The following is a 13,457-nucleotide window of genomic DNA, read 5'->3' on the forward strand; positions in this document are numbered from 1 at the left end:
TAACAGCTTTCAACATCTGAAGACAGTGGTTCTTGATATCCTCTTAAGGAAAATTTGCCTACAAATTTGAAGCTGGAACGTCACTGGAATAACTTAAAAAGAATCACTATACTTGGCTTTTTAAATTTTTGGTATGTATGTTAAGAATTGGGTACAAGCTGAAATGTCTGTACTAATCCTTGACACAACCAATAAATCTCAATTACAAAAGAGAAAAAAAAAGAAAAAAGACGTATTACGGACAATTTTATGCTGAGGCCTTGTTTCTCCTATAGTTACTAGGTCAGTAGATACACGCCTACGAGGGTGATCTGGCAGTGCAGATCTACATCTAAATGGTAATCCCTAAAATAAATAAATAAATAAATAAAATTATTTTTAAAAAGGTAATCCCTTTGGAACCTTCTCCAAGGAATTGATCCTAAGAGGAGAAAATAACATAGATGCAGGAAAAAGGTAAGAGTATGGATCTCCATCAGAACATGATAGTGAAAACCTGGGAAACCTCAGTGACTATTAATAGGGGGATTGATGAAATATGGAAAATTATATAATATCATGCAAGCTTCAAAATGATACTGATGTAAGTTGACATGGAACATGTACAAAATTTATTAAGTGGAAAGGCAATTTTTTTTGAGAGAGATTTTTGCTGTAAGGCATGTACACTCAACGGAGAGACAAAGAGGGACAGAGAGACAGAAAGTGAGAGATCACCTGCCAGGAGGGATAGCCATGCCACAATCCCTTGTCCTCCATTCTCCTCTCTGGATTTTGGGCATGCACTCACACATGCCCAGCATGAGTTTTAAGCCACTGGGTCCAGAACTCAAACTGCAGTCGACTATGTGTGAATCCAGCAACGTAACCATTATGCCATCTGCTGGCCCCGGAAGGCAAATTTAAAGCAGTATCTAGAGGACACGTTTAGTTTTGTAAAACCTCTCTGCTTAGAGGTAGTCTTTGAAGATACACATTAAAATATCTAGAGCTAGCAGGTGGCATGGTAGTTGGGGTGCAGGATTCCCATATGGCTGACTGTATGTCCTGATGGCTTGAAAATCACACTGGGCGCAATGTGAACCCAGCTGGCTGGGACAGGTGGAGGGTGGTACGAGCTTGCTTGCCCATAGAAGGCACTGCTTCACCATCAAATTCGTGTTTCTCTGGAACTGCAGGTAGCAATCTGGCAGCCACACACCCTGCTGTCTCTTGGGTATCTCCCCACCAGGACCAGCAGCCTTCTACATTGTTTCTGACAAAGGACTGGCCAGCCCCTGGCAGTACACGTCTGCAATAGGGAGCTCACTATATCGTAAGAGACCAAGTGCAATGTTGGATGAAACTGTAGAAAATTCTGCTTCATAAAAGGCTGAGAGAGCTGTTACCTTTGACTCACAAAAGTATGAGTTATTAAATCCAAAAATAAGGAAAGTATCTGAAGAGATAATATAAATTATATACGCTATGTCTAAATGCTAAGAATTTCCATGACCTTTCCAGTTCCAGAAATTGCTAGAAACTTTCTCTAAGTAACGTTCAGAAGATTTACAATGCTAGGGATAATTTGAGCCTTTCCTATTTTCAGATGGTAGTTGGTATTTAAAAGGGCATCAATAATGTTGGCACCTTCTGACTAACTTTAATAGCAAAGTAATTATCTGTACAAATGCACTAAGCCTTCTAACATAAGATTACAATCTTCAAAATAGCTTCCAGCGTTAGCCTGTAAAAACTTTGTTCTACTTGGACAAGAAAGAATTTCAATATATACAACAGTATTTTTTTTTAAATATATATACTGGAACCAGGAGATGGTGTAGTAGTTATGTCACTGGACTTCCACATGGCCAACCACAATTCAAGTCCTGGACCCAGTAGCTTCAAAATCACACACACACACACACACACATCACACCGGACACGTATGCATGCATGTCCAAGATCCTGGGAGGAGGAGAAGGGATTGCAGGGTGACTATTCCCCTGGGGGATGACTTCTCACTTTCTATCTCTCTGTCTCTCTCTTTTCAGGGAGTGCACATGCCCATAGCAAAAATATCTCTAAAAAAAATACACACACACTGTAGGATCAAGTTGGCCCCTAATGCACTGACTGTACCACCAAAAGTTGGACAAAATCAATCCTACAGTACACATATGAAAGTATTCTGTATACACTGACATACTGAATTTCGAAGCTGGAAGTCACATGACCACCTGCAGGTTCAGATCAGCTGCCCAACATCCTGATGAGTTGGAGAGCTGGGGGAAGGGGATTTCAGCCTAAGATTCTATCATGGTGCATCTCTCTTGTGTGTGCATGCAGGACTGTGTATGCACCATCATGAAAATTAAAAAATAACACAAAAATATGTCTACTATGTGCTCAATTTAAATATTCATTTCTCTCCAAATTACTTTGCTATTTTGACTATTTAAGAAAACAAAATGAAGAGTTAATAAAGCAAGATTAAAAGATTATAAAGAAATAAAAGCTAACGATTATTGAATGCCTACTATGTGCCAGCCAGTGTGCTCACACTTGAGACTTTAATCTTCAATTCTGCAAGACTGACTTCATCTCTATTTCACAGGTTTCTCCTTTTTTTCAAACAGTTTGTCAAGACTAAATGGCTTGTCTAAGATCACATAGCTAACACTGGAGCTGGAATTTAACCCTAGATCTCTGACAGTTCAAAAGCCAATACACCCTTGCCGTTGTTGAAACTGTACATCACATTTAGGTAACTGTACACATGCTGAACTGTGAACCAACCAGTATGGAGCCATCTGGAGAGAAAGCTCAAAACAATGACTTGAGCCATGCAGTTTTCCCTCAGAGGTAGGTAGCCTAGGGCTCCTGTGAATAAGACGGAGGTGGTACCTACATTTCTGTTGCTCTGCCCTGGTGAGGATTCATGACCCTGGATGTGATTCAGAGCTCCAGCCAAGACCTCTTCATTTTCACTGGCAGAAGGAAGGACATGCCCATGTGTTGGGAATAAAAAGTAGAACTTAAATCCTTTATCTCTTTCCTGTGTGCACACACGCAAAAAAAATCCCAAGAGAACAGAGAAGGGATTGCAGCAGGACATTTTCCCCTGGGAAGTGCTTTTCTCAATCTGTCTCTCTCTCTCTCTGGTGAGTGCATACACTCTGTAGCAAATTTAAAAAAACAAACAAAACAAAAAACACAAACCTTTATCTTTCTCTTTGTGCCAGTGTATATTCTGCTGGTAAAGTTGAGTACTAATTTGTCATTTTCTTGGTGTGTGAGGTTATTTTGTGAGAACTATAGTAACAAACCTCCAAGTACTCACCACTCAGAATTAATAAACAGTATTTTCCCTCAGATCTTAAGAATAAACATGAACTCAGATTAAATCCCTTTTGCACGATGCCCAGTTCCCTTTCCCCTCCATTTCCAGATCATTACTTTTCTGAACGATGTGTCTCTTTCCCAGTGATGTTTCTAAGCTATCACTATATAAATAACAATCAACACCATATTTTTTAAAGCTATACGGATGGCATGCATTGGGTCTGCAACAGCTCATTTTCAATTCAATATTTTCTCAAGAGCGATCTACATTGACATTACAAATGAATTCATTCCAACTGCTCAGTTGTTTACCATCACATAAATAGGCCACAATTTATCCACTTTCTTGTTCATGGGCATCTGGGTTCTTTTCAAGTTTTTCTAGGTAAACAGTTCAGCTGGGTGCATCATTTCACCTCTTCTTCTACACATGTAGCAGGTTGCTCCAGTGCAGGGGTCCTCAACCATTTTGCCACCAGGGACCAGTTTCATGGAAGACAGTATTTCCATGAGTGGGGGAGGGGTGGCTTATGAGAGCAGGGGAGCCTATACAGATCCTTGGCATGAACAGTTCACAGCATCATAGTTCACAGGGTTCACAATCCCCTAATAATCTGATGCCGGCACTGATCTCATGGAGGCAGAGCTCAGGTGTAATGACAGCAATGGGGAGTGGATGTAAATACAAATGAAGCTTTGCCCATCACTCACCTCCTCCTGTGCAGCCCAGTTCCTAACAGCTTACAGACCCTGGATCCTGGTTTGTGGCCTGGGGAGTTGCAGACTCCTGCTCTAGAGTATTACTTCTGAAGCTTCAACGAGTATGCGAGTCACCCAAGACACCTAGTTAACGGCAGACTGATTCAGCAGGTCCAGGGTGGGACCTGAGAGTTGCATTCTAACAGTTTCCAGGTGAAACCCATGCAGCTGCTCTGCAGACCACACCCAGAAGTGAGATTCCAGGTATATCCCAGAAAAGGTGAGCCATAGGGTACACATACAAAGGGCCTTTAAAAAAAAAAAAATCACTGGGGCCAGCAGGTGGTGTGGTGGTTAAGGGCACTGGACTCCCACATGGCAGTCTGTGGTTCGAGTCCTGAACCTGGTGGCTTTCTTTCTCACTTACTCTTTCTCTAATTAAATAATGATGATGATGATAAAGTTGAATAAAAATAATTCAAAAAAATCATGGAAAATACATATTATGAAAAAACAGTAAGTGGATTTCAAAAATATATATATTTTTTTAATTTACTAGACAGCATGTGTGGTTGTGAGAAAGAGACAGAGAGGGACAATGAGAAAGCGTCCCCCACCCCCAGGGGATGGTTACGCTGTGCAAACCCTTCACCATTTCTCCTTCTTTCAGAATTTGGGCATGCATGCAAACATGCCTAGCATGTTTTTCAAACTCCTGGGTCTAGGACTTGAACTATGCAGTCATCCCTGTGGGATCCAGTTGCCTTAACCAACACACCACCAGCTGATCTCAATTTCAAAATCTTTTGTACCAAAATAACTCACTTTTGTTTTTCCATGAACTAAAGTCTCCTTTTATGTTCAACTTCAACATCATCACGCTGAACCAATTTTATCCCAACAGAAATAAGTTCCCATTTCTCCATTCTCAGTACTTGATTTTATGATTTTTTTTTTTGCCTTTGTCAATCTCAAAACATGAAACATGATTAAGATACATTTTACTGGGACCAGCAGTTAGCATAATGGCTCCTCCCATGTATTCAACAGTGGTTTGAGTCCCGGGTCCAGCAGCTTAAACTCACACTGGGTGTGTGCGTGTGTCCCCAAGATCCCAAGAGGAGAATGAAAGAGAAGGGACTGCAGCATGGCCTTCCCCCCAACCCCCAGGGGAGGGGGGTGATTTCTTGCTTTCTGTCTGTCTCTCTTTCTGGCAAGCACACGTGCCCAATAGCAAAAAACTCTCAAAAAAAAAAAGATACATTTTACTGATTACTGGTGACAATGGCCATCTTTTCATATTTTTGACTGTTCAAGCTTTTTCTGTTCATACAGGATACTTTTCTTTTTTTATAAAGAATTATTTTGAGACCAGCAGTTAGCGTAATGGCTATGTTGCCAAACTCCCATGTACTCAACCAGAGTTTGAATCCTGGACCCGATGGCTTAAACTCACACCAGGAGCATGTGTGTGCATGCCCAAGATCTTGAAAGGAGAATGGAGAAGGGATTGCAAAGTGGCCATCCCCCCTGGGGGTTGATTTCTCGCTTTCTGTTTCTCTGTCTCTCTCTTTCTGGCAAATGCAAATGCCCTGTAACAAAAACCTCTCAAAAAAATGATTATTTTTATTTAACTTTATTCATTTATTTATTTTAATATGACCAGAAAGGAACAGAGAAAGAGAGGAAAAGTGAGAAAACAAGTCACCAGGTCTGGGACTCGAACTGCAGTTGGCCAGGTGGGAGCCCTGCGCCCTTAACCAGCATGTCACCTACTGGCCCCTCTTTTTTTCTTTTTTTGGAGAGGTTTTTGCTATACAGCATGTGCACTCACCAGAAAGACAGAGAGAGACAGAGAGACAGAAAGCGAGAAATCACCCCCCAGGGGGAATGGCCACACCTCAATTCCTTCTCCTCCATTCTCCTCCTGGGATCTTGGGCACGCACACACACGTGCCCACTGTGAATTTAAGCCACCAGGTCTGGGACTCGAACCACGGTCGACTACATGGGGGTCCAGCAACAAAGCCATTATGCCATCTGCTGGTCCCTCCTCTTTCTTAAAGAGAGATTTTTGCTATAGGGCACATGAACTCACTGGAGAGACAGAGACAGAGAGCAGGAAACCACCTCCCATGGGGGATGGTCACACCACAATCCATTCTCCATTCTCCTCTCAGGATTTAGGGCACACACGCTCAAGTGCACGAGTTTTAAGCTGCTGGTCTAGGGCTCTAATCAGTCGACATGGCGGAGTCAAGCGACATAACCATTACGCCATCTGTTGGTCCCTAGGGTACGTATTTTTCTAATTCCAACGTTGTAAGTGTGGTCTGAGGACTTTGAGGGTCCCCCTGAGGCCCATTCAAGGGAGTCTGCAATTACCTTTTTGCAATTACCTATGTAAGGCTGACTTTTCATACTATACTTCAAACATACAATAGACTGACTGCAGAAGCAGATCTGAGAATCCACTGTCTTCCATTAAACTAGACTTTAAAATTTGTAAATATGTACAACACTGTCACTCTTCTCCTTGAACTTTTGTTTTGAAAAAGTTGTTTTTCATAGTAGTTATTTAACATGTATCTTTAAGATTAATAATTTAACATTTTTTTCAATTTTCATACTAATACAGAAATCACACAAAAAACTCTCCAGAGTTCTCAACTTCTAAGCATGAAAAGGGGCTTGAGATCAAAAAGTTTGAGAACTTTTTCTAATGCATGGTTGTCCTTTTCTCATTGATTTGTAGCATAATCTTTTGTTGGGTTTTAATGTATTTTTAATATTTGGCACTTGTACATGTTGCAAACGTTTTTGCAACTTGTAGCTTGTCTTTTTACTTATGGCGATTATTGTTCAACAGAAGTCTTGGTGTGATGCAGTACAATTTTCCTGTAAATGTTGTGCTTTAGAGCTTAAGAAAATATTTCCCTTCTGCAAAATCATGAAGATAAACTTGTAGATTACCATTTTAACGTTTTGATACCACATTTAAGTCTGTAATACATCAGGTTTATTTTGGGAAGGGAGTAAGATAGTACATATTATGTTCTGACCCTAAAGAGAGCTTGTCACAGTCTGCCAAAGATTAGGTCCCCACGTATGCATGGACCCATTTCTGGGCTATTTATCCTTATCAAGTATCTACTGCCTGACCTCTCCTGTCACACATTGTTTGTTTGTTTGTTTGTTTGTTTTTATGGCTTTACAATATACTCTTCCTCTTGTTGTTCAAAATCATCTCCATTCTTCCTAATTTTTAAAATTCCTCCATCTAGAGGCCAGCAGGTGGTGTAATAGTTACATCACCAGACTCCCACATGGCCGACCACAGTTCAAGTCCTAGACCTGCAGGCTTGAAACTCACGCTGAGCACATATGTGTGCATGTGTGCATGCCCAAAACCGAAGAGAAAGGATTGTGGCATGGCCATCCCACCAGGGGGTGGTTTCTCACTTTGTCTCTTTTTCTCTCTCTCTGGTGAGTTCATGTACCTTTATAGGAAAAATCTCTCCAAAAAGAAAAAAGAAAAAAAATGCACCCCCCCCCATCTAACAAATTTTGCAGTGTAGGAAGGACTAAGTCAGGAACCCAGGACTCTGTCCTTGTCATGGCAGCAGCCTACTAACCAGTTGTGGTTGTGCAGCTCATGAATCCGAGCTCAGCTTCCTCTTCCATGAAATAAATCTGATGATCATCTCTGCTTTCCTTCTCCAACCCAAAGAGCCTACAGTTTTCATACAAAGACACTGTACAAATTTAGCAGATAAGGAAGGGGCTAACTATTAAGTAGAGACACTTCAGCATTACAGATTATGGAAACTGAATGGGCACCACACGTTTATGACCGAAGTCAGGAAGTAGCAAAATGCTTAGCTGAGTCAAAGGATACTGCTATTTTTTTTTTTTTTTTGAGAGGTTTTAGCTATAGGGCGCGTGCGCTCACCAGAGAGACAGACAGAGAGACAGAAAGAGAGAAACCAGCCCCCACGGGGCATGGCCACGCTGCAATCCCTTCTCCTCCGTTCTCCTCTCGGGATCTTGGGCACGCATGCACATGCACCTGCACCTGGCGTGAGTTTTAAGCCACCGGGTCCCAGACGTGAACTGCAGTCAACTACATGGGAGTCCAGCGACATAGCCATTACACTAACTGCTGGTCCCAAGGATACTGCTATTTTGAAACAGAGAAGTTTGCCTGGGCTAGAGAAGTCCCAGTACTGGCAGAACTGAATGAATAATAGAAATAAATGGGATTTCTCCTAAACCTCTCCTTTCAGAACACTCATTCTCTATCTCCACACACGAACTAACTTTAATTAAGATAGGTAGTTATCACTGACCTTTAATGAGAGTAATGTAAAATGTACACTCAAATATTTTAGAATATTGCTTTGTGTTAGCAATAAACATTTTATACTTAGCATATTATGTGTTCCTGTTATCCTTTTCAGAAGTAAATTTACAAAACAAAATTCCCATAAAACTTAATGTACATTTAATTCAACACTTCTTTCTACAAATATTTTTCTGAAAAATATTTAACTCATTTAAATTCAACATTACGTAGAAAGCTTTTGTGTTTAAAACGTGAATTCATACAAACTATTTTATTCGACCTTCACATCCTGCATGGTAGAGGAGACAATATTATCATGCTAAGAACTGTGTTAGAGATAAGGAAAATGAAGTTCCAATCGGAAGTTAGATGATTTCCCAGCATCACGAGGGATGGGAAATGAGACTGCCTAACTTTTCATTATAGCTGATGAAGATCTTTTAAAATTATGGTTGGTGGGACCAGCAGATGGCATAATAGTTACATCACCGAACTCTCCCGTAGCCAACCGTGGTTGGAGTCCTGGACCCAGTGACTTCAAACTCACACTGGGGGCGTGTGCATGGATGTCCAAAATCCTGAGAGGATAATGGAGAAGGGATTGAGGCATGCCCATCCTCCCGGGAGGTGATTTCTCACTTTCCGTCTCTCTCTCTCTCTCTCTCTGTCTCTGTCTCGCACATGAGCCCTATAGCAAAAATCTCTCCCCCTACCAAAAAAGAAAAAAAAATTATGGTTGGAACACCAAAGTGTGTCTATCATGTTCAAAGAACTGAGTAATTAAAATTATAATATAGTATCTCTGGTAAACAGAAAATGCCTACAATGGTTTAAAACAATCCTCTTAAGTTCTTGTTTCTTTTATTTATGCGTTATGGTTCATTTATAATACACACCACAGTTCTCAGCAGATTCCAAGTGAATGTTATTCAAACACACATAGCACCTCCCCCCAAAAAAAATTATGGTTGGTTTTATCAATTTGAATAAAAATAACAAAGGGTCAGCTGGTGGCATGATGGTTATGGCCATGGACTCCTACGTGGCCAACTGTGGTTCGAGTTCCAGACCAGGGGCTTGCTTTCTCACTTTCCCTCTTTCTCTCTGTCTCTCTCTCTAATGAGCACACATGCCCTATAGCAAAATTAAAATAGTAATAATAAATATAATTAAATAATTCTTTTTTATTTTGGAGAGATTTTTGCTATAGGGCGCGTGCGCTCGCCAGACAGACAGAGAGAGACATAGAGATAGAAAGCGAGAAATCACTCCCCAGGGGGGATGGTCATGCCGCAATCCCTTCTCCTCCATTCTCCTCTCGGGATCTTGGGCATGCACGCACACGCGCCCAACGTGAGTTTTAAGCAACCGGGTCCGGGACGTGAACTGCGGTCGACTACGTGGGAGTCCAGCGACATAGCCATTATGCTAACTGCTGGTTCCCTTAAATAATTCTTTTTTAAAAGTGACAAGCAATGCCCAACAATGCTGATATGAAGCAGAAACAAAATAGCAACTGTGTGACTGGCACAACAGAAAGCAAGGGTATGAAAAATGTTTGCAGGACATTTTCTGCCCTTCAGGATGACTTCCTATCTTTTACTATAAAATAAATAACTTGGGATTAATATGTCCTTGTGTTCCTCTATTTCCTATTTATATTACGGCCAGCTTATCTAGTTCACATTACAGGAAGGTGCAGAATGTTCAGATGAAGATTGGGAGGAAGAGATCAGAAGGCACAAAACTGGCTAGAATTTTCCCAGAAGAGATCAAGAAATGGGGGGAAAAGAACAATTATGAGGAATTCATGATAGATGTTGGAGAGAGGGGAAAAGAGGTGATATGGTTGCTCAAGCACTAAACTCCTATGTGGAAGACTTAGTTTTGAGTCCCGGATCTGGTGGCTTGCTTTCTCACTTTCCCTCTCTCTCTGCTTCTCTCTGGTCAAATTAAAATAATAATAATAATAACAATAATAAATAATTCTTTAGAAAAAGTGAGAAACAGAAAAGATAGTAAAAAAAACATACTTCTAAAAACATTATAAATTAAGATTCAAGTGGACATTTTTGCTAACACAGAATGATTTAGACTATCAACACTAACTGTGAGGCTAACAGCAAAGATCCTGCCATTTTTTTAAAACAATTATTTTTCTTAATTATTTAATTTTATTTATTCACTCATTTATTTTAATTTGACCAGAGAGAGACAGAGGGAGAGAAAGTGGGAAAGCAAGCCACTAGGTCCAGGACTTGAACTGTGGTCAGCCACGTGGGAATGTCCAGTGCCTTAACCACCAGGCCACCTGCTGGTTCCCGACCCTGCCATTTTGAAGCTTATACTTAACTGGTAATTTGTTCATTTGAAGATTCAAGAATATATGGAGAGGGCCAGCAGATGGCATGGAGGTTAAGACACTGGATGGCACATGGCCAACTCCATGTTTCAAGTACTGTACTCAGCAGCTTGAAAAACACACCAGGCACATGTGCATTCATGCCCAAAATAAGGAAAATGGAGAAGGGATAAAATGGAGGAGATGGCCATCCCCATGGAGGGTAACTTCTCACTTTCCCTCTCTGTCTCTGGTGATCACATGTGCCCTATGGTAAAAAACAAAAAGAAAAATAAGGGATATAAGGAGAGAAATTACTTTATTGACCAGTAAGTATATATTTCAAGTTCGTGAATTCAAGGTTACTTTCAAGGCTAATTAAAGGAACTGTCTATTTATATTTAACCCATCTTAAAAACTGACTCATCAGAAATCAATATGTTTGATGACACTCGGTTTTAACTATCCTCCATATTTCTTTTGATTTAATATTCATCATTGCTACAGAATAGATGGCAAAACTATCAGTCCTATCCAAAACCTTAGAAAAAGTTTTTCTCCATTGAATGATAGAAACAGAATAAAAATTCTGAAAACTATGGAGAAAAAAAAAAAAAAACAATGAAAATACATATCCCTTGTCAGAGCCAGTATGAAGTGTGAACCATCTGCTACTTGCTCCATATACATAGCTGCCTCTGAGACTCAGAAGGAAGAGCCACATGAACTAATTTGCTTCCTCCTCCACAATTTGAATCAGAGCAAAAAGCAAGAGGTATCTTGTTGATAACTGACAGTAAAATATCAAATTACATCAACATAGTTAACCCTTAAGGAGATATTCTTGACATACAACTTATTTGTATTTTTTTAAATAATTATTTAACTTTATTTATTTATTTTAATTTGACCAGAGAGGGACAGAGAGAGAAAGAGAGAGAGAAGGAAAGTTAGAAAGCAAGCCACCACGTCGGGGACTCAAACCACAGTCGGCCACATGGGAGTCTAGCACCTTTAACCACCATGCCACCTGCTAGCCCCAACCACTTATATTTACTTAGTTTTTTTTTTTTTTTTTTTTTTAGTTTTATTACCAGAGGGCATGTGCCCTTACACACTGGGAATAAGAGTGAGACTGAGAGAGAAAGAGAGAGAGAGAGCAAGCAGAGAAATCACCCCGCAACAGAATAAAGTTATGCCACAATCCCTCTTCCTCTTCTCCCTCCCATCCCAATTCTGGACATGCAAGCATAAATGCCTGGCATGCCTTCCAGCTGCTGGGGCCTGGACTCTCCCACTGGGGCTGGGACTACCCCAAGAAATTAGTGCTGGGACATGAACCATGGTCAGTCATGTGGGATCTGGCTTCCAGCACACAGCTCTCAACCACTGTGCTACAGGGCCTGCCCTATGTTCAATTAGTTTCTACATGTCATTGTCCCTGAGGAAAAAAAATGCAATAATGAACAATTAGTTATTTACAAATAATTTTAAATTTTAAAATCAGAACTGGGGTCCTGGTGTCAGGTAGGAAAAAGTATGCCTGTATTAAAAGATCTTAAGTTTCTGACAGATTACAAAGCATAATAAAATGTAAAGCATTAAGTAAAAAATACTTCATGTGAAATTCACAAAATAAAGCAAAAAGGGGCATTTGTATGTGTTAAAATAATTTAATTCTCCCTGTACATTTCTGTTCACTCAAGCCAACAGAAATCAAAAAATACACACTTTACAATATTTACCTGTTTTGAGACATTCAAGTCAATTCAGATGGCAAAAGTAGAATTCAATCACTAGTGAAATGTTTAAAAAATATATATTAAACAAAAATGTCTTTACAAGATAAAAAATAATCTTCCACAATGTAATAAATTGCAGATCACTGAAATTTTAACTCTTTAGATGATTTCAGTTCAATTTTTGGTTTCAGTATCTAGAGACAGTCAAAATAAAAGTGTTGGCAGAATTTCTATCTGTTTTTACGTTTCTCTTTCTTGCTCCGACTACTTGTTATGCTGCTTAAAGACGATGATGAAGGTGCTCTTGCATGACCTGTGGCCTTTAGATGGTCAAAAAGTTTATTCCGAGATGGAAATTCACTATGGCAGGTAGTACAGCTGATAAGAACATCACTCTGAGAAGGGGGAAAAATCATAAATAAAAACAAGTATTATCATCTGAAAGTGCTGTTCTGTCTTAATGTCGAGATTAAACATTTGCAAGGAATAAACAATTGCAAAATTAAAGTTTTTTAAATAAGATGGACAGTTACCAAAGCAGGCTCAACAAAGACAGATGTGCTTGGAAGTAAAATCCCAGTAACTAACATCATCAGCTGTAAGGATGCTGAAACTCAATGCTCTGGACTGAGGACTAGAAGAATAGCTGTGCTTCAAAGCCTTCAGAACGTGTACATGAAATTCTTATCACCAGATTTAGATTGCAAAAAAAAAAAACGGAATAGTAACTATTCCAGTACAGTCTAATATTTCCAATGTGTATTTCTTTCTTTAAAAAAATGACAGCAGTCATATACAAATTCTGTTATTTAAGCAAAATTGTTGATGGATTAATACATTTGTAGATTCTAAAGGAACAGGCTCACCAAATTCACATTTGCCCTTAGAATACTAGAGTGCTTAGCTTGTAGGGTCCACTGAAGAGATGTGAATATGGTTTTAGCTTACCACTGTGTTTCTTTTTTTTTTTTTTTTTTTTTTTGGGTTTTTGCCATAGGGGGCGTGG

At 39.8% G+C, this 13,457-nt stretch overlaps 1 protein-coding gene across 1 annotated transcript in view; it reads right to left on the bottom strand.

Moving 5' to 3' along the window:
• Positions 1 to 12,362: 12,362 nt before the first annotated feature.
• The window catches only part of DNAJC21 (DnaJ heat shock protein family (Hsp40) member C21), a gene marked incomplete at its 5' end in the record, with an annotated part of 26,098 nt that continues 25,003 nt past the window's right edge, over positions 12,363 to 13,457 (bottom strand). The window contains 1 exon segment of the mRNA XM_006156336.3: positions 12,363 to 12,846. Coding sequence (XP_006156398.2) covers positions 12,682 to 12,846 — 165 coding nt within the window.

Source organism: Tupaia chinensis, unplaced genomic scaffold (assembly GCF_000334495.1).
Source record: "Tupaia chinensis unplaced genomic scaffold, TupChi_1.0 Scaffold000489_1, whole genome shotgun sequence".
NCBI lineage: Eukaryota > Metazoa > Chordata > Mammalia > Scandentia > Tupaiidae > Tupaia > Tupaia belangeri.